At 42.9% G+C, this 26,374-nt stretch overlaps 1 protein-coding gene across 1 annotated transcript in view; it reads right to left on the bottom strand.

Annotated features, from left to right (window-relative positions):
• The window catches only part of TEP1 (telomerase associated protein 1), a 2,704,809-nt gene that overhangs the window by 104,483 nt on the left and 2,573,952 nt on the right, over window positions 1-26,374 (bottom strand). The window contains exon 49 of the mRNA XM_044058078.1: window positions 12,650-12,767. Coding sequence (XP_043914013.1) covers window positions 12,650-12,767 — 118 coding nt within the window. The remainder of the gene's footprint in view (window positions 1-12,649; window positions 12,768-26,374) is intronic.

Here is a 26,374-nt window from a genome sequence, read left to right as displayed (position 1 = left end):
TCCCAGTTGATGGTGGGGTAGTTGAAATCTCCCATCAGTAGGGTATTGGGCTGTACCTTAATATTATCCAGTATATCAAGAAACATGGAGTGGGAGTCCTGGGGCTAAGTAGCATTACCTTTAGATTTTGCTTGTTTGTATCTACTATGTTGGTGTGTTTGATGTTTGAGTGCTACCTAAAAAAGGCACTATAGGGGCGGCAAGAGCCTTAGCCAGTATCCAGAATCCCAGAGGGGACAGGTGCAGGCCATCTCTGGCAAAGCATTGTGGCCTGCTGATCATGTCGTCCCAGGCAGACAGACACTGGATCCCCTTGGAATGACACCAGAAGCTTAGCCAGTTGTTGAAGTCAATCATTTTGTCCTTGTACTGTAGTATCACTCTGATTGATGGCAGGATGCTACTCAGGGCTAGTGTCATACCTGCCTGAGCCACATGGTCAGAGAGCTCTTCCATGTCTCTTTTCATGTAATCCAGGGAAGTACATCTCGGGTCATTCACTCCAACATGGACAATGACAGAGTCATATTTTACGGTGGTTTCCTTAATGGGGGATGGGTGGGATATGCATGTCTAGGGTGATTAGCTTGTGGTCGGACCTGACCAGCGAGGAGTTGACCTCTGGCGTGGAGCATCTGTTACCCATATTGTTAATGACCAGGTCCAGGATGTTGCTGCTCCTGGTTGGTGTACGGACAAGTTGACCAGGGCATTGGAATTGATGAATTCCAGAAAACGTTGGGCAAATGATTTAGTACATGAGTAGTTTTCCCAGTTGATGGTGGGGTAGATCTCCCAACAGTAGGGTATTGGGCTGTACCTTAATATTATCCAGTATATCAAGAAACATGGAGTGGGAGTCCTGGGGCATGGCAGGGGATCTGTAACAAGCTACAACCTGAATTGCAGTCTTGCCCATTGTTAATTGTACTTGGATAATTCCAGATGCATTATGCTGAGCAACTAGCCTGGCGGTGTGGATATCCTTTATGAATATGGACACGTCCCCTCCTTTAGTGTTTTGGTCCAGGTTAGGTGGCCGAAAGGTGTGGCAAGAATTGTAGCCTGGTAATGCAGCCTTAAACCAGATCTCTGTCACTGCACAGATGCCGATGTCCTTCATCTTAAGGTGTGCCTCAAGTAAGTGCATTTTGAGGTTTAGACTTCTAGCACTAAGTAGCATTACCTTTAGATTTTGCTTGTTTGTATCTACTATGGTGGTATGTTTGATGTTTGAGCGCTACCTAAAAAAGGCACTATAGGGGCGGCAAGAGCCTTAGCCAGTATCCAGAATCCCAGAGGGGACAGGTGCAGGCCATCTCTGGCAAAGCATTGTGGCCTGCTGATCATGTCGTCCCAGGCAGACTGACACTGGATCCCCTTGGAATGACACCAGAAGCTTAGCCAATTGTTGGAAGTCAATCATTTTGTCCTTGTACTGTGGTATCACTCTGGGTGATGGCAGGATGCTACTCAGGGCTTGTGTCATACCTGCCTGAGCCACATGGTCAGAGAGCTCTTCCATGTCTCTTTTCATGTAGTCCAGGGAGGTACATCTTGGGTCATTCACTCCAACATGGACAATGACAGAGTCATATTTGTACTTGTTGTGGAGTGACCTGAGTGCGTGCGTTAAATGGCAGATCTTGGCACCTGACAGGCAGCTGACAGTAACATTCTCCTTGTTTAGCCTGGTTAGAGGGACGTCAGCGTGCCTGACTATAGAGTCGCCATTGACTAGTGTGTGGGTATGGTGTTTTGCCTTATGGGTTGAGGTTGGCAGGCACACTGATTTTGTGGGCTATGTGTTGTTCGGGTAGTGTTGGAGGATGGTGGTTGCTTACATTTCAGCTTTGGAGGTCTCTGTTGTTTGGGCAGGTTTTTATTGAGAGCCTCCGCAAATGTAGGTGTGTGCTTTGTGTTACTATGTGTGGGGTTTGCTGGTGCAGGTTTTGATGGACTATGTGTAGAGTGCAGTGTGGTGTTTACCTTCTCCTCTTGACTGTCTAGTCCAGTCTTGGCTGGAGAGAACTTGGCTTCCAGTTTGGCTATATAAGTGCATCTCTCACAGGTTGTAGTGTTGGGTGGTAGGAGGAGAGGGTTGTCAATGAAGATGCCCAGATTCATCAGGTGGACAGGAGAAAACACCGGGAGCTGACCCTTAGACATGCCTGGTTAGTGCTTATTAATTTAAGTACTAAGAACTGATTTCCTCTTGATAAGAGAGGAAAGTTGAGTGCTGAAGTGATTTGTAGATTACTTAGTGCTTGCAACAAGATTTGGACACTGCTGAGCACAAATAAACAGTTTTGACTGCTAAAACTAGAAAACTGGATAGTTCTAAGGGAAAATCTGAAGAGCAGACTTTCTGACACCGGGAATAGTTTAACCATAGTTAAACATCGCTGCGCGAGGCACAAAACCTTGCATACATGGGTTTTTAAACAGAAAGATGGAAGAGATAGAAATAGCCCAAAATGGCCAATAAAACTACAGATTCTGAGCTGAAACCACTCCTCCAGCAACAGACAGGCTGTTCAAAGCTCACCACTCTCACTGATGAACAGAGAAGCTTCCTTCTATCTTAGTAAGGTCTGGGCAACACAGAAACTACAAAACAGCCCAGAATTCATTAAAATCTGAAAAATGGACTCTACTCATTCTAGAAAGGTGGGAAACGAATAGAGAGATAGGATTTTTTTTTTCAAAAGTTAAAGCAGATACAGGAATACAAACACTTTTAAAGCAGGAAAAAATGGCTATCACACTTGAGTGTGTAGCCCTTAACAGTTAAAAAGGAGGACTTATTTTTAACCTCGAAAAATAAACACTTTTTTGTTTACCGAATGATGGAATCCAGATGACAGGCTATGGAACCAAAATATGCCAACCGACCCCAGTATATTTTAATACTGAAACTGCGGGGAAAATACATTAATATGAGCACAGGATTATCTTATATACTGTACATGCATACCCAGCTGGGCATATACGCAAGTTAATCAATAATGAAGCACATCTCTAATCTCAGTGCATTAGTTAATGCTACATATTGTGCACACCTAAAGCTAGCACAACAAATGGTGACTACTGGCTCACATGTGCAACAGTCATCTTCATTCCCGAAACAAGGAAGATTAGTCTGAAAAAGGATCAAATACATTGTGTGCAGAAAAAAAAATCTAGAGGAAACACCACATTGACAAAGATAGTAGACTAGAAGGTAAAAAGAATAACCTATCAAATAAAAGGAGGCTAAACAAAGTCTCTGTTACTTCATAGCAGAATAGTGTCATACTAATGACACTATTTCCAAGCAGGTGTTATTGACATAGTTGAAAATAATGATTATAAATCTTTTTTTTTTTGTGTGTCAGGTGGACAGCTAACTAGTTTCTTGAGAGAACACATGTGGTTAGGGTACTAGTAGCTACTTCTGGAAGCAAAAAAGTTACCAGTAGTGGAACATAGACTGTGTTAGGTTGTTAATTCTTTGGCGTCTATTTCTCAGGCCTCCTGTAATACTCTTGGCCTATGATTATCTAAGTTTGCAGATGACTCTAAACTGAGTATTGTTATGCAAACATCTACTGACTCACAATTGCTCAACCATGGGCTACATCATGTTAACAAATAGTGCAAGGACAATGGTCTTGAATAAAGTGTGAATAAATGTATTTTCTCATACAATATAGATGATGCAACCCTCTAATCAGGCAGTGTTGTAAGGGATCTAGACACTCTTACTGACAATTCCTTACAGTATGATTATCATGTCTCCACAGCAGTTCAGAAAACCGTCTGTTTGGTTCACCTAATTTCCAAAGGTTGCTCCACTAGATCTAAAGAAGCCTTAATTCCCCTTTACTTGCATCATATCAGACCCATTATTGAATATAATGCACCTTTTTACATGTATTTGACTAAATGCATCACACAACTTGAGAAACCTTAGAGATTCATAACTAAAAAAATTAGAAGATCCAAAAATCTCAGTTATCAGAACACAGTGGCAACCCTCTCTCTTTTCTCAGCTCCTGTACACTCCTTCATAGAGATCTTTGCCTTGCCTTTTGATCCATGAAAGAGCCAACCCTTGTTGACCTCCTTTTCCTTCTCAGAACAAATAATACTTAAAGAAATTAAACCTTCTTCAACAAATAAATAACATACACTGGCATGATGGAATCATATCCCAATATATTGCTCACCTCTGGAACAAATTTCCATTACATGTCAAGCAGATCAGCACCATTGCACCTTCAAGGTATAGATAAAATGGATGGGGAGAGACAAATTCTCTCCCAATCTAACTTGTTTTGCTCTCTTTAAGGCTAGAAGGAACTTCTCAATAGTTTTTTTTTTTTTTTGTCAGACTTGTATTTTTCTGCAGACTAATTGCTTAGTACTTGCCTATTAATCTATGAACCTGTACCTATATGTCAGTTCAAGCCATAAATTAGAATTCTGCTGGAAACTGATAACACAAGCATTCAAGGATGTTGGTTCTGAATAATGTTGAGGTTCAAGGATACCGATACAAAAGATGGTAATGATAACTCTAGCTAGCTAGCTAGTTGTCTTTTAGGGATTACTATAAAAAGGTCTGCAATCATTTGCTGTAAAAGCTTTCTACAAATGCCCATTCATCACTCTAGCAGTTTAAAACTGTATGTTTTGAACTGGTAATTCTATGAACAGACATTTGTCAAAGCAAGCAAACAGCATCTGAGAAATAGGGAGACTTAGCTTATGTACTATACCACATATTCTCCACCTTGACCTTAGCTGTACAAATTTGGAGTTAATGTATTTAAATTCAGAGGTACAGGGAAACGAAGAAATGTCCACCTTTTTCCCTCATCAGTTTTCAGAACTTTTTTTTTAATTTATATTATGTTATTTAGGACACTGTTATCTGCATAGGTGGGCTACTCCTGGGACCCTGTTTCATCTACGAGGTTGATGGAATAACATCAAGAGTTACTTAATAGTTAATTACAGCATATGCCATACTGAGCAAATATCTTTTAGTGAAAAGTACTAAAAATCTCTGATTTACAAATCAAGTACATCAAACAGTACTATTTTTTTTTTTTATTTTTTTAATTTTATTTTAACATTTGTTGACCAGGAAAATCCGACTAGGTTTCACAGATCCTGTTTTCAGCGGAGGTCCGGGGAGGAATGCTCCAGAAGCATATCTTTAGAATGTGGGAGGAAACCCACAGGAATGCAGGGAGAACATGCAAACTCCGCACAGAAGGCACCCCAGCCGAGAATCGAACCGGAAAACCTCTTGCTGTGAGGCGACAGCGTTAACCGCTGCACCACTGCTCCGCCACTATGAAAAAGCATATTAATGTAGTAAGTTAGGTGACTACTGAACAATAGGTCAGTGTCTTCACAATTGGCTTCACAATTCACATTAAAAAAACATTATTTTTCTATTAGTAACAAGATTGTAGAGAACAGTATTTAATAAGAGAAATAAAGTACTTAGCAATGACTGTCTGACATTACAAAAAGAATCAGAGAAAAATGTCTAAAATTAGAAGTTATGTACTCACCATAACGTTCCATCTGAGTAGGTGTATTCATTTGTCTGCAACCTGTGGGTTATGGATCCGATATCGGATCCGAACCGGCATAGTTTCCAGCTATGGATCCAAGCTCTCAGCTCCTCCCCTCACCCATAATGCCCTGCTCTACCCTCATGACCTCAGATCGAGTTTGCCAAAGCAACAATACCCTCAAAAGGGTAACAAGTAATATGCAGGAAACTGAAAGGCCAGGGGATAGGAGGCGGGATGGTTGCAGACAAATGAATACACCTACTCAGATGGAGCGTTATGGTGAGTACATAACTTCTAAATCTGAAGTAGGATATTCATTTGTCTGCAACCTGTGGGACAGAGTCCCCAGCTACCTGAATCTTGGGCCATCATGGAAGGATATTCCGAGCACCGGAGCCAAAGGATGCTCTACCCCTGGATGCAAGATCCAACTTATAGTGAGAAATAAATGTATGAGATGAAGCCCATGTAGCTGCTGCACAAATATCATCCAGAGGAATCCTAGCCTTGAAGGCTGCTGAGGTAGATACTGACCGGGTTGAATGGGCATGAACACCCTCCGGTGGGCCTTCCTGACGCTTGATAAGCCAATAAAATGCACTGTGAAATCCAGCGGGACAGAGAAACTTTGGAAATTGGCTTGCCCAAATTGAATTTTGCAAAGGAAATAAACAGCTGGTCGGATTGCCTATGACCAGCTGTCCTGTTGAGATAAAATCTTAGTTGCCTGTGAACATCTAGTGAGTGTAGCCTATATTCACCTTTGTTTTCATACTTAGGGAAGAAAACAGGGAGGTTAATGGATTGATTGATGTTTGCTTCAGAAGCGATTTTAGGAAGGAAGGACGGGTTGGTCCTGAGGGAGACACGGTCCGGATAAAAACCAAGTAAGGAGGTTTAGCTGATAAAGCTTGAAGTTCAGAAACTCTCTTGGCTGATGTAATGGCTACCAAAAGGCTGTCTTGTAAGACAAGAATTTGAGGTCCACTGTAGCAGCTGGCTCGAAGGGGAGCGGTCAAGGCCTGTAGGACCAAAGAAAGGTCCCAAGGAGGAACTGCTTGTTTAATAGGGGCCTGAGAAGGAAAGTACCTTTAAGAAAAGTTTTGCACAATTTGGCTGACATAAGAGGATTAGACTCTTGACCAATGTGATAGTGAGAAATTGCCGCCAGTTGAACTTTGACTGTGGAACTGCTGGCACCATCATTAAAGAGAGGTTAGAAAATCAAGCACTACGGGAGAGGAACCGTGAAGGGATCTAGTCCTTGCCGCTCCGCCCACACAGAGAAAGCGTTTCCATTTGCTTTGGTAAACCTTTCTAGTGGATGGTTTATGAGCCGCCACCAAAATAGCCTTTACCGGTGAAGAGATACCGGGAGTCCTTATCAAGAGTGGAACTGGAGCAGCCAAGCGGTCAGCTTCAGGCTGTCCAGGTTTGGAGGAGGAATGCAGGATGGATGGGATATCAGATCCGGAATAGGATCTAGAATCCAAGGAGGATTCACCGAGTGAGACCTTAGGAAGGGGAACCAGATCTGTCGAGGCCAGAACGGAGCAATGAGAATCATTCTGCAACCCAGGCGAGAGGCTTTCTGAAGAACTTGCAGCATCAGAGGCAAGGGTGGATAGGCATACAGAAGACCGGGTGGCCAAGCATGCACCAGAGCGTCTCTTGGGGTACCTCCGGGAGGAGGTATCAGAGCGAACAAACTGTCGGACTTTGTGATTGATGGAGAGGCAAAAGATCGCATGAAGGGTTCCCCACCGTGCGAATATGCGTTCCGCTACTTGACAATTGAGAGACCACTCGTAAGGGGTCAGAATGGTGCGACTGAGCTTGTCCGCTAGGATGTTGGACCGACCCGGAATGTGCGTTGCTATGAGAAAGCGATTGGTAGAGATTGCCCATTCCCAAACTCTCATGGCCTCTCGACAAAGAGGGTAAGACCTTGTTCCCCCTTGCTTGTTGATGTACCAGACAACAGACATATTGTCCGATTGAATCGCAATTGTTCCCAAGGGAAGAAAGTCCTGAAGTGCTAGCAACGCTAAGAGCACTGCTCTCATCTCTAGAACATTGATATGCAGTAAGGTCTCTGAATCGTTCCACGTGCCTTGGACTGTCCGGCCCGCAGTGCCCCCACCCGAGGCGGAGGCGTCCGTGGTCACCGTGGCGAGAGGGGAGAAGCACAAACTGCGCGACCCTCGTGGAGTTCCGGGAGTGGAGCCACCACAAGAGGGACCGCTTGCAAGCCTTGCTGATCGCTATGGGATGATACATGGGAGAGCAAGGTATGACCACTGTACTAAGAGCGTCCACTGTAGAATGCATATTGAGCCTGGCAAGAGGAAGAAGTGCTATCGACGAAGCCATGGACCCTAGAGCCCTCAGGACCAACTCCGCTGGAACAGAACATGAATGGAGAAAGGCCGGCAGCTGGAGCTGCAGATTTAGAACACTGTCCCCAGTCAGGAAGGCTCGTAAACTCCTGGTGTCTAGTCTGGCCCCTACGAAATCTGAGAGCTGTGTGGGGGCCACGTTGGACTTTTGTATTTATTGTGATGCGCAGAAATGGATCAAGATGGAGAAAGGAGTCTCTCCCCTAGAGAAGTAGATGCCGTGTTGGGGCGGTAAGGAGCCAGTCGTCCAGGTAGGGAACGACCTGCACCCCCACAAGCCTCTGGTGGGCCGCTACCACTGGTAGTACTTTGGTAAACACCCTGGGGGCTGTGGTGAGACCAAAGGGAAGGACCCGAACTGGTAGTGACTGGCTCCCAGCCGAAGCGGAGAAACCTCCTGGGCGTCTGTCCATTAGGATGTGGTAGTACGCGTCCTTGAGATCTATCGAGCACATCCAGTGGCATTCTCCCAGAAGGGGAGAATAGATTGTAGAGTGACCATTCGGAATTTTTCTTTGGGGACTGCCAGATTCAGGAGAGAGAGGTCTAGGATTGGTCTTAGTTCCCCGTCTTTTTGGCACTAAAAGAACCTGGAGTAGAACCCTGATCCGATCTGGTCTGGGGAACGGGCTGGATGGCTCTTTTCTCTAGCAGATGGCCAATTTCTGCTAAGCGGCCTCCCTTTGACCGGGTTGTACGTTTGGGGGGTACTTCTTCTTTGGAAGGTGAAGGCAGGCAATGCGAGATACCCTGGCTATGATTTGAAGAACCCAGCGGTCCGATGTTATGGACTCCCATGCCGCTAGGTGCCCGAACGTCCCCGACTGCCTCCAGAGTAGAGCAGTCGGGCAGCCTCAGGGCTGCTGCGCGGCCGTTCAGAGAAAGGTTCCCTGGACCCGAAGTTTCTGGGAGCCCCTCTGCCTCTAGGGCGGCGTTCTCCCAGTCCTCCTCTGCCACGGAAGGACTGGTTGTCCGGAGCAGGCTGGGACTGCTGCGACTTCGGAACCACATCTTCTTCTGACCCTTTTGGTTCCTAGAATAGGGCCTCTGGGGTGCAGAGAAGCGGATTCCGACGGCAGACAGCGTCTTCCGTCCTTCTCGCTCTGGGTCAACGTCGCGAACGGTCTTGCCAAACAGAGCAGAACCATCAAAGGCGTTAAAGCGCCTTGAAGGGCTCAGAAAAATGCAGTGGCGGAGCCAGGCCTGGCGTCTAGTGACCAGTCCTGTCCTCAGCTCTGGCGGCGCCCCGTAGCATGGGAGAGTAGCCGCATAGAAGTATTGTGACTGACCTAAGAGTGGCCATTTTGGTGGAGTGCAGAGCTCTGTCCTCCTCCGAAATGGACTCAGGGATGCAGCGTACTCCTTAATAAGGTCTCGCTGCATCCGAATAACATGTGCCAAATAGTTCAGCGCCCTTACCGAAAGGTCGCCGAACTGAACATCCGCTTCCCCAAGCGGTCCATCATCGAGACTCCTTGCTCGGTGGGTGGACTGAGGACTCTCCTGAGCCAGTTCCCTCTTTGTGGCCGCCGCCGTCAACATGGCATCTACAGGAGGCCCCTTACTCCAATGGGTCCTGTCAGTAGGCGGGCTAAGGATTTTATCAGGTCTTTTGGGCATTGGCTCCACGGTGTCCGGTTCCTTCCACGCCCTGGTGGTAATAAGGTCCACCAGGGGTCGGCAGGGGACACCCAAGAGGTAGACGGGCCCGTTTGAATGCCTCCAAGAACACGGACTCGTCGAGGAAGACTTGGGGCAGACCACCCCCTGATACGGAGCATTTCCATGATGTCTCCGAAGGAGACATCCTCGGGGTGACCGTGGGAGCCTTCCCTTCCTCCAAGTCCGTGTCTTCAGTGAGAGACTCAGGAGTCAATGTGCCTCCTTTTGCACGTATGCTTGAGGAGCCTCCTCTGGGGGCTGTCAGAGGAGTCCTCGCAAGCAGCAATTTGCTCCATAGGAGCAACTTGGGGCACAAGCGGGCTGTCCCAGGGGCCGGATGGTGGAAGCCTGGCCCAGTGCAGAGGAGCGGCGGAGCGAAGCAAGTGCCGGGGTCCGGAGACCCTCAACAGAGCCCTCTCCACTACATCAAAAGCGAAGGGAGCCGACCTCGACCAAAGGATCCGACAATCGGCTCCCTCGGATCGAAGAGTGGATCGGAGCGGCGCAGCACTCGGATCCGGGACAGTGCGCTCCGACACAGGCGGCGCCGAAGGAGCACTGATCCCCGGATCCGGCTCGGATCCAGGCTCCGAGATCGGGTCCGACGCACCGAGGGCATGGTCGGATCCGGTACCAGTACTATCGGATCGACCTCCCCGCCCGGCTGTTCGGCTCCAGCTGCTCGAACCCGGAAGCGGGTGGAGAAGGAGCAATAGGCTTGAAAAGGGTGTTGAGCTCCCCGGGGAGGCAAGAGCACTCCCATCTGCATCTGGGCCTGGATGAACCTTCGCATCATCCGGTCCAGATCAGCATCCGAAAGGCTATGGGTAGATCTCGACGAGGCTACCGAGGTAGGCCTGGAATGCCTCCTCGATAGCCTCGCCGGAGATCGGTCTCCTCCTCCTCAGGACCCGGTGAGAAGCACACAGGTGATCGGAGCCGAGAAGGAGGAGACCGCTCAACAGGAAGCCGGGAGAAGCCGCTTGGCTGGCGGGGCCGAAACAGAGGTCTCGGCCCGCCGCTTGTGGTGCTTCTCCCTCCGGTCCTTTTTAGATGCATCCCTCTCCTGTCCTGAAGCGGGAGTTTGAGTCCCAGGAGCAGGAGGGGGTGCTACAGGGGGAACAGCTGCAGCCGGAGTCCCCGAAGGAGCGGGGGTCGGAGCCGAGTCCGGCGGTAAAAGACCCGCCAGGACCAGCTTGGACCTCCGCTCCCTCAGTGCCCTGGGGTTGAACCCTGCACAAATGGAACAGCCAGATGTGAGGTGTTCAACCCCAAGACACTAACACACGAGTGTGGCCATCAGCGGTGAGAGCTTATGGCCACACTCGGGCATTTAGAGAAAAATGACTTAGGCTGGTCAGCCATAGTCAAAATTAACCAAAAGTTACAGAAGTAACTTAAAACAATAAACTATAAAAAGCACACCGGCCTCACACACACTCTACGCACCAGCGAGGGAGGGAATAAAATATACTCCTGTAAATAAAATTAAACCAAATACAGTCAATAAAAATAGGAAACCTACAACTTTCACACAAAAAAGTTTAAAGAAAGCAAAAAAATTCTAATTTTGTACAAGAAAATTCCACTTAGCTGAGAGCTATAGAAACCACATCCAGTTACCAGCGCGGCAAACAAGATCTGAGGTCATGAGGGTAGAGCAGGGCATTATGGGTGAGGGGAGGAGCTGAGAGCTTGGATCCATAGCTGGAAACTATGCCGGTTCGGATCCGATATCGGATCCATAACCCACAGGTTGCAGACAAATGAATATCCTACTTCAGATCAATAGTTAAAGAAAGTGACTGCATATATAAAATATAGGCTATACTACTTAGGGTTTTTGTTCACAGCGGTCAGGTGCCCTTAGCCTTTATCTTTAAAGCATGTGCATTTGTATGTGGTGCCTAAATGTTTGTGGAGCCTTTTCCTGAACTATGTATTTAGGGACATCTGAGGAGAAACGGTTTTGGTTGGTAAGGACAGTGTTTTGATATTTGCGTTTTCCCCTATGGTGACATCAGAGGGTGGTTGATGCACAGTAAGTATTTTGTCATTCTTTCTGCTGTCATAGGGAGTACTGACAGGCTTTGAGATGAAATGTACTCGACACAGGGGCAGAAACCACTGTTTAGTATTTTACATGTAAGGATACTAGGAGGGTGGAATATGCCATAACAGTAGCTATTTAGTTTCTGGAGGGGTGTGCAGTGCTGTTCAAGTTGAGCTGAGATATTAAAAAAATCTTTATATGGCACTGCAGGTCATTTAGTGTTTATTTGTGTTATAGGTTGACTTTAGTGTCATAATGGGTATGGCATATTTGATTCTGTGGATGACATGTTTTGCTTTGGCATTTCCTGGCATCAGGAGATGGGTAGTGATGCAGTAACATGTTTTTATTTATCTGTGCAGTGACAGTGACTTTAATTATGCTGGCATCTCTGTGTTTTTTGAAAAATACTGTTAACTGGAAGTCAAAGAATACTGCAGAACTTTTGTTTGTAACATGGGGTATAGGTTTGATGAAAGTCAGGCAGGCCTTTTTATACTAAGACACATTCAAGCAGGATAACAATCTGCACATAGACGGATAGTTGATATCTGGATAATATTGCAAAAGTCACTGATGACTAATGATATAAAAGAACTGAGTTTTACACCTGTAAAATATTATTTTACACAATGACCTACTAATAATAGTTGTACTGTTCTCTTCCATATGTTCAAATGTAAAAGTTAATGGGGGGGTGTTGTGTACTTACACTATGAAGATGTAGGACTGATATTTTGCTTTAAGTATTATTAAGTAAAAGCAACAATGACATAGAGCTCTGCATTCCCTATATTTATTAATCTTACGTACTGCGTGTATTGGGCAAAAACACAATGGTGATATTACTTTATAGGACTAAAATGAGACTACAGTATCTGCACATTTTGATACTGTGTGGAATTTAATAAAGCAAGATAATTCACAACAAATAAAATATCTCAGATTCCCATCCTTACCTGAACCCAGTGGTTTTGCAGCAGTCATCCATGCTTCCAATCTTCCATCTTCCCTGCTGCTCCATGGTGTTATGTCTGTAATGGTGTCAAATGAATGCTCCCAGCATGTTTTAGGCATCTACAAAATCAAAACAATTCAATAGCTGTCAGAATCCTCTCCTTAAATAAATTACAAGTACAACACTGCCTGAAAATAACAGGAACAGTGTTATGGGTAAATCGATTCACAGCAACTTATCTGGTTGGTCAACCTTAAAAGAATATAAACAGATCCATCAAGAACATATAACAAAATAACATCAAATAAACAACGGTCCATTCACAGTGATAAATGCTCAGAAAGGAATGGAGAAATGCATCTGTATTTATCGAAATTAGAACACAAAAGAACAAACAGAAACAAAGAAAACAAATGAGATAAATGGCACATTACCTATCTAATATGCCTGTTGTTTCCTGCAGAAGCTGCATATACTGTTTTTCTGGTACTTTATTCCCGGGCCCCTGTAAGGATGGCCTTATGACTGCTGCACTACTATGTTTTCAAGAAGATAATTCTAACATCTACTACCTTTTTCTTGGAAATATTTCCTCCACAGTCCACAATCTGCCTCGGTTATATCCCAAGGCTGTGTATTCTTGATGTCTCGCATCTTTTTCAAAACATGGTACGCATATGGATTCTAAGGATTCCCCTTAAAAGTTTTTACCATGCCCTATTCTGCTTCCTTTCCTCAATACTCTTCAGTACTCAGTACTCTTAGTACTCAACATATTATGCTCTTCTGACTTTTTCTCTATGCAAGTTCTAATACAGAGCATAAACAATTTTTGCTATCTTTTTTAAAACTGTCTCTGCCCTCCTATGCAGTTACAGAACCATAGAATGCACTCTGTCAGTGTTCCGGATTTATATTAGATAATCAAAAAATAATTTAATTGAACGGTACTTACATTGAAAATGCCATTCATCGAATTCGCTCTTGTGGGGGGCCGCACCCCCCACTAATTTTTATATATATATATATATATATATATACCAACTCCGAGATCGCACTACAGTGAGGAAAGGGCAAATTTTCTGATCTCCACTGTACCATGATCTCACCATGAACAGTTCGATGAATGGCATTTTCGATGCAAGTGCCGTTTGATGAAGTGAACTTTCAATTATCTAATAGGGGCCATAGTATTCCATCAGCCTTCCCTGCTGCTTTCTCCCACTGTCTACTCATCACTGGATCATCTGATATAACTACCCTTGCACTGTTTGTAATTTGTTGTTGTCTACATTTTTCTCCACCAATTCTGTACTCCTTCCCGGAGTCTCTACTTCTCAGACTTTTCTAATTTCATAGTTCTAAAGTAGCCATGGAAAAGACCATACTCGTAATGTAGATAAGTTTATCCTCTTCCATGTTTACTTTCTTATATAACAACCTGACTGCATAACTTTGTGTCATCAGCAAACTGGCATACTTTTTCTTCCAAACTTTCTGCAGCCATTTATAAGTAGAATGGAACAGTTCAACTGCAGTAAAGACCTCCATGTGGTACTCAATTCATTACCTGTTCTTTAGCCTGGATTCTATTTACTAGGAACCTCTGAGTTCTATTACTCAGCTCCTATTCTTGCTATAACAACAACCCAGAGCCACCATCTAGTTTTTTCAAGGAAATGCAGAAACTACAAAAATACTGTATGAAATAATAGTAATTATATATTTCATGACTACGATGAATTTATTTACAGGCTTAAAAATGTCTATTAAAAGTAGTATGTTCGTCCAGTCCATCCATTTTCCAACAGCACTCCTTACCCTTGTCATGCAAATAGCAGAACCTATCCTGGTTGCCAACAGGTACAAGACTTTGAAGTTTACTGTAGGCAGGGTAATTGCTGAATACACATTTGCATTTACTCTCACACTATACACATATACACATACCCCCCCCCACACACACACACACATGCGCTCATCAATGGACAATTGACAAAGCTACTGAAAATGTGCATTTATGTTAAACCACAAAATGATTATAATGTACTACCTGCTGGTTATAATTAGGCATAATCTCAGTAAACCTACATGGAAAGTTCAGCGCCTAAGTTCTTTTAGTACAAGATGCAAACTAAGGATCCTGGGGAAAAAAAAAGAAAGAAAGAAAACAAAAAGCTCCAAATTCTAAACATCTGACATGCCATGAGAAAGGTACAAATTCCATAGACTTTCATTTGGTTTTTAATATGCACCAAAAGTATTCCAAAAAAATGTTAGACAAGTAAAGACTTCAGAAGGTACTATAAACAAACCAATGTTCTACTGGGGTGGGTTCTAACAAAGAAAGCATATCAAGAAACTGATACAACTGCGAAAAAGATTCAACCAAAATAATTTCAAGTTAAACATGAACAAATGCACAATACGAGTGACAAGTCTGAAATATATAATTCATATTCTAACATTAGAGAAATTGAAGCCTGACATAAAAAAGTCAGAGCTACTGTGTATATACAAATGCTAAAGCCAAAAGACAAGAAGGTATTATAGTAGATTCTAGGAAAGATCCAACATCATGCAAAGTTTGTACATAGTATGTCTGAGATGTATATGACTTTAAGAATGTCTTTAGAGCAAGATGGAATCCAGGGAATACAGCTATAAATAAAAAATGAGTTTTGAAATTTTCAAAATACAGCTGAGGATACAATATTAGAATATTATTATGTCAAAAGCCAGTTATGTTGAAAAGCTATGCCAATCAGAACGGTCCAGGACATATGAACTTACAAGACAAGAAAACAGACCACATATCTAGGAGTCAAAAACTTTTGCCAAGTGCACAAAAGAAAGATTCTCAAATAAAAAGTGAATACAGAATACTGAAAAGACTTAATTCTCTAAATGTATATAAATACCACAGTAGAAAACCACTGACATAGGACTCAAAGCAGCCGTCACAGCAATTTAATTCCGACTTAGAGCTTTGGCACCAAGCCTTCAATGAGTACACATTCATACATATTTCCATCAGTATTTATACATATAAATCCAATTCAATGAATCAGTCAGTGTTGTGTCTTTCGTTTTTTCCCGGTTAGGGGTCGCCACAGCGGAACTCCGGTCCGCTAATGATTGGCAGTAGATTTTTACGTGCCGAGTTGCCAGCCCTGGCGCACAACCTTCAACGAAGGTACGCACATTCACGCACGTCTCCACACAGAAGACGTTCTAGCTGAGAATCGAACAGGACAACGTCTTACTGTGAGGTGACAACGCTACCGCAGCACCACCACCACAGTTCACAATGAGTCAGTCAATCAAACTATTAATTAAAGTTCTACATTATACAGTTCCAACTTACTTCCTTGTTTAACCCACGAGGTTCCAAAGTGTTATATTTTAAAATGGAGAGTTTTTTTTTTCAACCACATTTCTTTAATACATGAAACCTCGCCTAGAGAAATCTTCATTTTTTCCAAGATGCATCCTTGTAAACAATCTGGTTTGGCATTGTGTGCATTTATAAAATGTTGTCCCAAGGGACTATCTGTTCTACAATTTTTTATATCTCTTGTATGTTCTTGCATACACATTTTAAAAGCTCTCCCTGTTTCCCCCTATGTAGTACATATTACAGCTACACCTGAGAGCATAGATTACTTCTTCAGTGCCACATGTATAGAGATCTATAGGGGTGAATCTTACCCCATTAAGTTATGGAAAAGCTGTCACAACATGTCTACACACTGAACACTTTTTACAAGCCATGGTACCTGTTCTCTTATCCTTTACCCTACGGCTAGCGCCAAGAGACCAAGATATTATAGTAGATTCTAGGAAACATCCAACATCATGCAAGGTTTGTACATAGTATGTCTGAGGGTTTACTATTGAAATGTCGAAGGGCACTACATCGACTGTACTATAGTCGAACACGGAAGTTCGAAAATAGTAATGTTGACGACAAAAAAACAATCTAGGACAGTGTTTTAACATGGATCGAGGTAGGGGAGATGTTTGTAGTTCTGAATAATGCTGAACACCTACCTTGACCCATGTTAAAACCATTCCTAGACTGTTTTTTTGACGTCGACATTACTATTTTTGAACTTCTGTGTTCGACTATAGTACAGTCGACATAGTGCCGTTCGACGTTTCAATAGTAAACCATGTCTGAGATGTATATGACTTTAAGAATGTCTTTAGAACAAGATGGAATCTGGGGAATACAGCTATGAATAAAAAATGAGTTTTGAAATCTTCAAAACACAGTTGAAGATATAATACTAGAATATTATTATGTCAAAAGCCAGCTATGTTGAAAAGATATGCCAATCTGAATGGTCCAGGACACATGAACTTACAAGGCAAGAAAACAGACTACATATCTAGGAGTCAAAAACTTTTGCCAAGTGCACAAAAGAAAGATTTTCAAATAAAAAGTGAATACAGAATACTGAAAAGACTAATTCTCTAAATGTTTATGCTAAAAAAAAAATCAGGTGAAAATAGACCATTTGTTGTTGTGTTTTTCGGCTTTTCCCGGTTAAACCCTCTGAAAGAATATTCAAAATGTCTTTATAGAAGGGAAAGGAAATTCTACAATTTGCATTACAAACACTGACTTGTACTATAGCCACAGAGTTATTTACAGAAACAGGCTATCAAAATAGTACAGTTGTGTACACTTACCATAAATGTAGATGTTCGAGTGTATTCACTGTTGCAGTCATTACATTTGGATAATCTGCTTGCAGGTTGCCCTCAGTCGGCCTGATTAATAAAGTCTTGGGTCCTGTGTTGGTTGCTGTCCCTTCTTCCATGATGTCAGGTCATCAGGGTTATAAAACATGCAGCCGATGCCATTAGATCCATTTTTCTTGCTCCAGATGTCAGGTGCCCCCCTAATGGGGAGCAAATAAACATAAAAACACAAAGGTATACCTCCAACAAAAAAGCAAATACACCAAAAAGGCTTTTAAGCATAGTAAAGGAAAGTAGAGGTATAGCCAAAAGAAGTTAGGGGGCTGGAGGGAGGGCAACCAGGACTGCAACAGTGAATGCACTCGAACATCTACATTTATGGTAAGTGTACACAACTGTACTATGTTCTTCATGTTTCACTGTTGCAGTCATTACATTTGGGTAGATTCCCAAAGCTATGGTTGGGAGGAGGAGTTTATATAGCATTAGGGCCAGCTATAAGGCCCCGCAAGACAGCAGTAGCAAAGCCAGCTCCAGATTTAGAGAAAATTGGCAAATGATAATGCTTGGTGAAAGTATGTACAGAACTCCAGGTAGCAGCTTCTAGGATTCCCCTTGGTAGGAACACCTCTGAGAAAGGCTGCAGAAGTAGATGCAGCCCTGGTGGAGTGAGGTTTGATCCCCTGGGGGATAGGTTTTCCATGGTACTTATAGCAGAAATTAATGCAACAGCTTATCCATTTAGAAATGGTTTGTTTTGAAATAGCCTTTCCCTCTGCCCCTGCAGAAAATGCTACCAACAGTTGTTCAGATTTACTTTGAGGTTTAGCCCTGTCCAAGTAGAATCTAAGTTGTCTGTGCACATCCAAGGAATGCAGTATCCGTTCCCCTTTGTTCTGTGGACTGGGAAAGAAGGTTGGCAAACAAATGGAATGATTAAGAGCCACACTGGATACCACCTTGGGCATGAAGGATGGATTGGTCCTGAGTGACACCCTGTCCGCATGAAAGATGATGAAAAGGCTCCACTGCCATAAGGGCCTGTAATTCAGATATCCTTCTAGCTGAAGTGATTGCTAAAAGGAAAGCTGTTTTCCAAAAAATAAATTTTAAGTCTGCAGTAGCACCTGGCTCAAAAGGAGGTAGAGTGAGTTTCTCCAATACAAAGTTAAGGTCCCAGGCTGGGGTTGGAGCTCTCCTGGGTGGTCTCAAATTTTTGGCCCCTCTGAGGTATTGCTTGAGCAGAGGGATGAGAGAAGACGGGAGGTTCTGTGTTATAATGAGCTGAAATGGCTGAGGCGTGGATTTTAATGGTGAAAAAGACAGGCTCTTGTGAAACATCTCAGTTAAGTATTGCAAAATCTGAGGTAAATTGGGTGCTACTGTACTCATCCCTTGAGATGGGTTCCAGGCACAGAATCTTTTCCATTTTTCAGCATAAGATTTTCTAGTACTAGGCCTCCTTGCCTCTAAGATGACATCCATCACAGGTTTGCTGAGGGATGGTAAGGGAGCGTTTAAGTAATTAGCCAGGCTGCAAGGTTCAATGTTGGAAGCTGAGGGTGCAGAATCTGGTTCTCCTGTTGAGACAGTAAGGAAGGGGTCTGAGGCAGGTGCCATGGAGATTACTGTGACACACTGCGCAGGAGGGGGGTACCACTGTTGGCGCGGCCAGTCTGGAGCAATCAAAATCATCCTTGGTTTGTTCTGTTTGACTTTTAGTAGAACTTTGGAGAGCAGAGGCAGTGGGGGGAAAGACAGAGACTGATAGGTTTTTCCAGCTGAAGGACAGAGCATCCACTTTCCAGGCTTGTTTGTGGGGAGTCCTTGTGCAAAATTTGCCCAATTGGTAGTTCTGGGGGGAGGCAAACAGGTCTATGTCTGGGCTCCCCCATTCGCTTGTCAACATGTTGAAAATCCTTGGTTCCAGTTTCCACTCGTGTGGGTCCATGAGGTTTCTGCTTAGTCCGTCTGCCAGTGTATTTAATTTTCCCAGCAGGAATTGAGCTTGTAGGTGCACTTGGTAGCTCAAGGCTGTGTTCCACAATGCCATGGCTAGTCTGCAGAGGGGGTAGGAATCTGTACCCCCCTGCTTGTTTATGTACCACATAACCGTGGTGTTGTCCATCTTTACCATTAGTTGTCCTGGAAGAATGTAGCCCTTGAAGGCTGTCAAAGAATTCTGTACAGTTAACATTTCTTTTTGATTGATATGCAGGTGCATTTGACTTGGGTTCCATTTGCCCTGAATGCACTTCCGTGCCAGGTGAGCCCCCCATGCATAGTCTGATGCATCTGTTGTTAGGGTTTGGGCGGCAGGGGTAGTGTGAATGGTAGTCCCTTGTTTTGGTGGCAGGGCTCTGCCCACCAGAGGAACTCTAGGCGTTGGCAAGGTATGACAGGAATCATTGTTTCTAGGCTGTGAGAATGTTGACTCCATAGGCTTTTTAGATACCAATGTAGTTTCCTCATATGTAGTCTTGCATATGGAATTAGAAGAATGCAGGAGGCCATGAACCCCAAGGCTTGCAGTATTTGTCTTGCAGATAGCAGGGTTTTTGTGGCCGCTTGTTTGATGTAAGTTGTCAAATTAATTTGTTTTTCTGGGGTGAGGTAAGCCATCTGGGAAGTTGTATTCAAGCTTGCTCCCAGAAATGTAATTTGACAGGGTATCAGTTGTGATTTCTTTTCGTTTATGGTGTACCCCAGACAGGTTAGAACCCTTTTTACAAATGCCAGATGATTCAAAAGTATGCCCTGGCTTTCTGCCTGAATTAGACAATCATCCACATCCAGGTATGGGTATATTTGAATACTTCTTTGCCTGCAAAATGCAATAACTGGAGCTAGGCACATTGTAAATACCCTGGGCGCAGTAGATAAGCCAAAGGGCAGTGCAGAGAACTGATAATGTGTGTAGCCTGCTTTGAAGTGTAGGTATCTTCTGCAAGATTCCCTGATTGTGATGTGGAGGTATGCTTCTTTTAAATCTAGTGTTGCCAACCAGGTGTCTTTGCCTAGCATAGGGAGTAATTGGTGAAGAGTCAGCATCTTGAATTTTGGAATCTCCAGAAAGGTGTTTAGAGTAGACAGGTCCAGGATTGGATGCCATGATTTGTCTTTTCTGGGCACCAGGAAAAGTCTGGAGTGGAAACCTTGTCCCTTTTCATCTTCTGGTACCAGCTGAATAGTCCCCATGCTTAAGAGCGAAAGTACTTGTTTTTGAGCCTCTGCCCACTGATTTGGGGGCAGGTCCAGCCACCCATTTGGCGTTGGCAATGTGTGGAAATGAAATCTGTATCCTTGAGACACTATATTTAAAATGGGTAATGAGTTTCAGTTCTTTGCATGAAGAGGAATCTTTCCCCCCAAAGGGGCAGTCAGAAGATAAGTGCTTGGAAATTTTAAAAGGAAGTCACTGAGACAGTTTACCATAGGGGGGTGTCTTGTTATTCCCAGATTTGGAAGTGGAGGCCCCCACTGCTTAGTTCTGAGAGTCCCCTGGGACTGAAACCTGGGATTTTTGCTGTGTCTCGGTTTGGCTTGAGAAGACCTGGAAGGGGCTGGAAAGGATCAATTCTTAGTAGGCCAGTGCTTACTAAATCTAGGAGGCTGCACTTGTAAAAAATCTTTAACAATTTGCATAAATTTAGCTTTATCTTCCATCTTTTTTAGAACTTCTTCAGCCTTATTGCCAAACAGGTGGTCCTGATTTAAAGGAGGATCCAACAATTTTGCTTTAACATGATCAGGCAGAGATTGCTCCTTAAGCCAAGCATGCCTTCTAAGCACAGACCCAGTAACCACACCCCTGCAAGAGGCCTCTAAAGAATCAAAACCACAATGCAAAGTATGTTTCCCAACTTGTTCAGCACAATGCATTAAATCCTGTAATTCTTTATTTTCCACACAGTCAGGAATCAACATAACTTTCTGTTTAAGCCGTCCAATAACATGTTGCTGATATTTTAACATATGAAATTGGCAGTTGAAAGCTCTGATTGCCAAGGTTGCTGAAGTATAAACCTTTTTACCCCATCTATCCTGCGCCCTGGAGTCTCTATCAGAAGGGGTAGGATTTTTAGCAGTAGAAGCCTTAATTCCCTTGGGCCCCTGAGAAATAGTTTCTGGATCTGCAGTAGGATTTTTGAAAAGGAACTTGTGGGACTCAGGGACCCTGTAGTATCTGTCAGGTTTACTGGGAGCAGGAGGCAGGAAATCAGGGGCCAAACTGGATTCCGAGAAAACATCATCAACAATGTTTAGTACAGGAGGAATAGCCAAAGGCCTATGCTGAGGTAGTAGAAGGAAATCCATAAGCCTCTTTTTTGAATCAGAAAATTCCTGGCTTTACCAGTGAAAATGCTCCCTTAGAGTATGTAAGGTTTCCCCAAAAGAAAAATCCTCAGGAGAGGAAGCACAGGGAATAGAATCCTTTGCATCAGAATCCTCATAAGTGGGTAAGGACAAATCCAGATCATCAGAAGAAACAGAATCCTGAACAGAAGATTCATAATCAAGCTCAACCCTAGGCCTCTTAGAGGGGGTGGGGTTGGCTATCCCTGATTAGAGTTATTAGATCTTCAGCCATTTTTATTATTTGTTTTTTTAGGCATAGGGGCCTGAGCATGTGGCCTGGGCATAATTTATTTTAGACATGGATCGAGATTTAGGCCTTAGTAATGAAGGAGGCGTCGATTTACTATGCAAGTCTGTAGGCCTGAATACACCCTCAGAAGCTGGTGCCTGCACAGCGGCTCCGGACCCACCCAAGGTAGAGACATCAGCGAGTTCCATAGTTGAAGTATCTCGCGGCATACCGGACTCCGAATGGGTCTCAGTAGAGGCCTGTGAATCAGAAGTAGCGGGTATCAGGGGCTGCGAAAGTGCCTCACTGAGTACCGGCGAACTGGCGACTGGCTTAGGAGAAGCATCGTCGGCAGTTTTGGACCTTAGCGGCATGTCTCTGTCTTTCTTTTTGCATTTTTTCGGAATCCCGGTAGTCGGATGTCTAACCGATGGCATTTCTGGATAATTAAACCGAGAACCGAAATATTTAGAGGCAAAAAATATACCGAAGACAGATAGTGCGCTGATTAAATAAAGCATAAAACTGACAGCAAGGTACGTCGTGGTCAGAGCCTAGGCAAGGAATACAGTACGAATGAAAATCTTTATGAGGTATTTGCTTTCCACAAGTAATGTAATTATTAACTTTTACTTACATCGGTAAGGAGCAAGAAAAAGTTTCCCCAATGGAGTACTTAGCTTTTAGTTGAAGACTTCGGTTCTGAAACTCGAAAACGAAATTTTCATGAGTCGGCCGACAGGCACTTGTGAACTACTTCTGCTTCAGGCACCGCACAGCAAGAAAGACTGATGTAATGGCATCAGCTGCATGTTTTATACCCCTGACGACCTGACGTCATGGAAGAAGGGACAGCAACTGACGCAGGACCCAAGACTTTGTTAATCAGGCCGACTGATGGCAACCTGCAAGCAGATTACCCAAATGTAACGACTGCAACAGTGAAACATGAAGAACATCCTTCAGTAAGGAATAAGTTCAACCTTATTTTTCTTTATAAAATAAATAATTATGTCTATGACTTAACGGTCAAAGCTAATAATTCCATGTCAAATAAAAAGACAAATGAGTAAAATGATAAAAGGATACATAAAATATATTAAAAAAATACAGGAAGTAGAAACAACATATTGGCCAAAATGTAGAGTCAAACAATACAAGAAGTGCAAAAGCATGTTACTTGTAATGCACGCCACAACAGCAATCTCAATAAGAGATACTGGTAAACCCACAACCAGACTATTCCTGGAAATATGCAGGCATACATTTGTTCAGATAAAAAAGCTCTGTATTTTATATGAATACATTATTATTCTAACTACCCTAAAACGTCGCAATGAAAAACACAAGTGCTCTCTAATTAGTGCATTAAAGTCTTACATCAATAAGACAAGAAATGCCTGGAGTTGTCATATCTTACAAAGTTCTGTAGTACAAAACTCATGAAATGGTTGTGAGTCAGGAGGAATTCAAACAATATTTATATATTGGCATTTGATTACTGGGATGGTCCACTGGGCTAGTAAAAGCTCATTTTTAGTTGAGGCCTGGAGAGAAAAGCTCCAGGATTTAAAAAAAAAATCATACATTACAAATAAACATTTCAAGAAAATGAGAGTTGATACAATAACAAGAAATACAGACGAGACTTGCTGCAATAACAAAAAATAGTACTGAATAAAAAATATATTTTACATGAGTATTGCACCTTGTAAATAAAGGAAAAATTTAAATTTCAACAATGATTGAGGTTAAGTACAGGCAATAAGCTTAATTACTGATGCTAGCAGTATCCAGTCCACAGTATCCAAACTAAGACTCAAATTCAATTTTGGTAAAATGCTTAACAATAAATTAATCGCTATTAAAAATATAAAAACAACAGATTAACAGAGGTGAGGATGAACTTGTTGCTAAGGATGCTAAGAACTCTCCTGTAAAAAAACAATATTAAAACTTTACACGTAACAGAGCTGGCAAAATCACCAAGTTAAAATTAAAAACCTAGCTTGAATGACATTTTGATCTGACTTCTAAAATTAACCAGCAAGAGAGATTTTATCATTGAGCAGAGGAGAAATTGTAAAGGCATGGTACTTAATGACAAGACATGCTGCAAGCTATAGTTTTCCAAGGTCACACTTGGAATCTCTAATGACCACACGGATGAGGAATGCAAAAATCATGAAGGGATGTATGTGTGTGTGTGTGTGTGTGTGTGTGTGTGTGTGTGTGTGAAGAAGCTCTTTTAGATAAGGGGGGATACCATGTACAGCTAAATAACCCCGCACAACAGCCTTACTAGTGATTTGGTACTTTACTGGCAGTTGGTGCACGCTCCAAAGAACTGGAGCAATATGCCAGTAACTTATAGCAGTAAGTAACTGGGATGTGAATTTCTGCACTAGTTGCAGTCCCTCAAGTTCCACATATGGAAGCCCTAAAAAAAGGAAGTTCTAATAGTTCATACAAGATGGGGGCCATGGTATTTACCACCACTGCAAGGTCTTGAGGCAGGAATAAATGCTTGATGTGTTACATGTTCTGTAAATGGACACAGGATGCATGTATAACAGAAGAAAGATTCCAAGTCTCCAAGTGCCAATCTGCTGTTAAAACACCACCAATACTCCCCAAATTCTTAACAAACTTTAGTTTATCTCGAACATGAACAATCATGGGATTCAAAATTGGACGTTTCACTGACTAACAGTGGCATGAATAGTTACTGCCTCCATCAAGGACTTCTAAAGTCTATTGTTAATACAGTTCAGCAAATTCTGGACGCATTTCAAGCCCCTGCCTAAAGAATCTACAACAGGCAAGGTGTTCTGAGAAAAGGACGGGAAGAGTCAAGTATCACCTGCATAGCAGACATACTACTGTAAGCTTCTATGAATGAGTTCAGCCAATGAAAGGGAAAGCATGTATACAAAGAATAATAAAGGACTCAAAATCAATCACTGTTGGACACTGGAGGTGACACTGTTACTGGTCAATGAATGCATGTCTAAAACTATGAGTTAAGTGAACCCAGTTAGACAGAAAGCAAAGGACAACACCTGAAGTTCTCTAGTAACTCTGCAGATGATTTAAAAAAATGTATGGACCTCCATATCAAATGCTGAACAGAGACCAAGAAGAGAGAAAATGGAGTAACAGCAGTGTTCTCATTCATAACCCAAGTAAATGTTAATACAGTACTCTACCTGAAGTGGCAGCCAGACAATAATGGGTTGTAGACTCAGCAAACACGTAAACTGAATCAAATTGCAAGTAATCAACCTTGTCAATAACCTTACCAATTATAGGAAGCTTAGAGATCGGGCTACAATTATCAAGATCATCAGGATCTAGCTTGGATTGTTTTTAGAAAATGGTTTACCAACATTGAATATAGAAACAAATACACCACTATTCAAGAATTATAAGATAATTTGACAAATCACAGGCCATAGTACATCAAGGTAGGCAACAACTAACTTTGTGGGTCTAGGCTACAGGTGACAGGTCACATACCTGAAATCAAGGAGGTGAGATCACAGTAACCTGACATCTGTAACTCACATAAATTCAAGGGGAGAAAGTCTGGATAAGGCCATCTACTATTGACATTATCATGAAACAAGATATTACCCTAAATCATGTGATTGATTCGCCTTCTTCAGAAGAAATCATTCGACTGGCAACAAGACTTCGGTCTCCAATCAGTCCGCTATTGAAAGAACTCTAACTTTCAATCTCAAAGTGACTATAATGGTGATCACGTGTGTCTATAGATAAATACACACAAATAACACATACATGTATATTTATAAATACAGCTGTAGATTTACATAGGTGTGTGTGTGTGTGTGTGTGTGTGTGTGTGTATACAGATTACACATACACACACACATATGTACACAGTCATGTACAGTGGGGACTACAATGGGTTTCACTACTTGGTTCTGAAAGCAGCAAGATTAAATGCATTCCATGGCCATTCTTCATAAATTGTCTATTTTTAAGAATTAATCTGGCAAAATATTTTCATGAAATAAATGCATCTGACCTACATCACCATGTGCAAAGTAGGAAAACAGAGGCCAAGAACAACAAGATGCTTGCTACATCTCATACTAGCATGGACTCCAGAAACAAGTAAGTAATTCTCTCAACAACAGCTCAATATATATGTGGATATCCAGTCCCAAAAGTCATAAAGGCAGATAATACCAAGGAAGGTACCTACAACTGTGAAGGGAATTGGAAGGAGAATATATGACTATGGCCCTGTGGCACAGAGGTATAAAGCCCTGACTCCACCACAGGGGATGTGTGTTCAACTAGTAGCATGGATGATGAAGGGCAAGGCAGGAGATAGGGTGGGAGTGAGCAGCTCTCACTGGCTCACCCATCTTGGTGGAGGGAAGCAGCTTGACTGGC

The sequence above is a fragment of the Protopterus annectens genome, chromosome 16.part0, assembly GCF_019279795.1.
Source record: "Protopterus annectens isolate FY-2018-M chromosome 16.part0, PAN1.0, whole genome shotgun sequence".
NCBI lineage: Eukaryota > Metazoa > Chordata > Ceratodontiformes > Protopteridae > Protopterus > Protopterus annectens.
The sequence above is the reverse complement of the archived record's forward strand: the minus strand, read 5'-3'. Positions and strand labels throughout refer to the sequence as shown.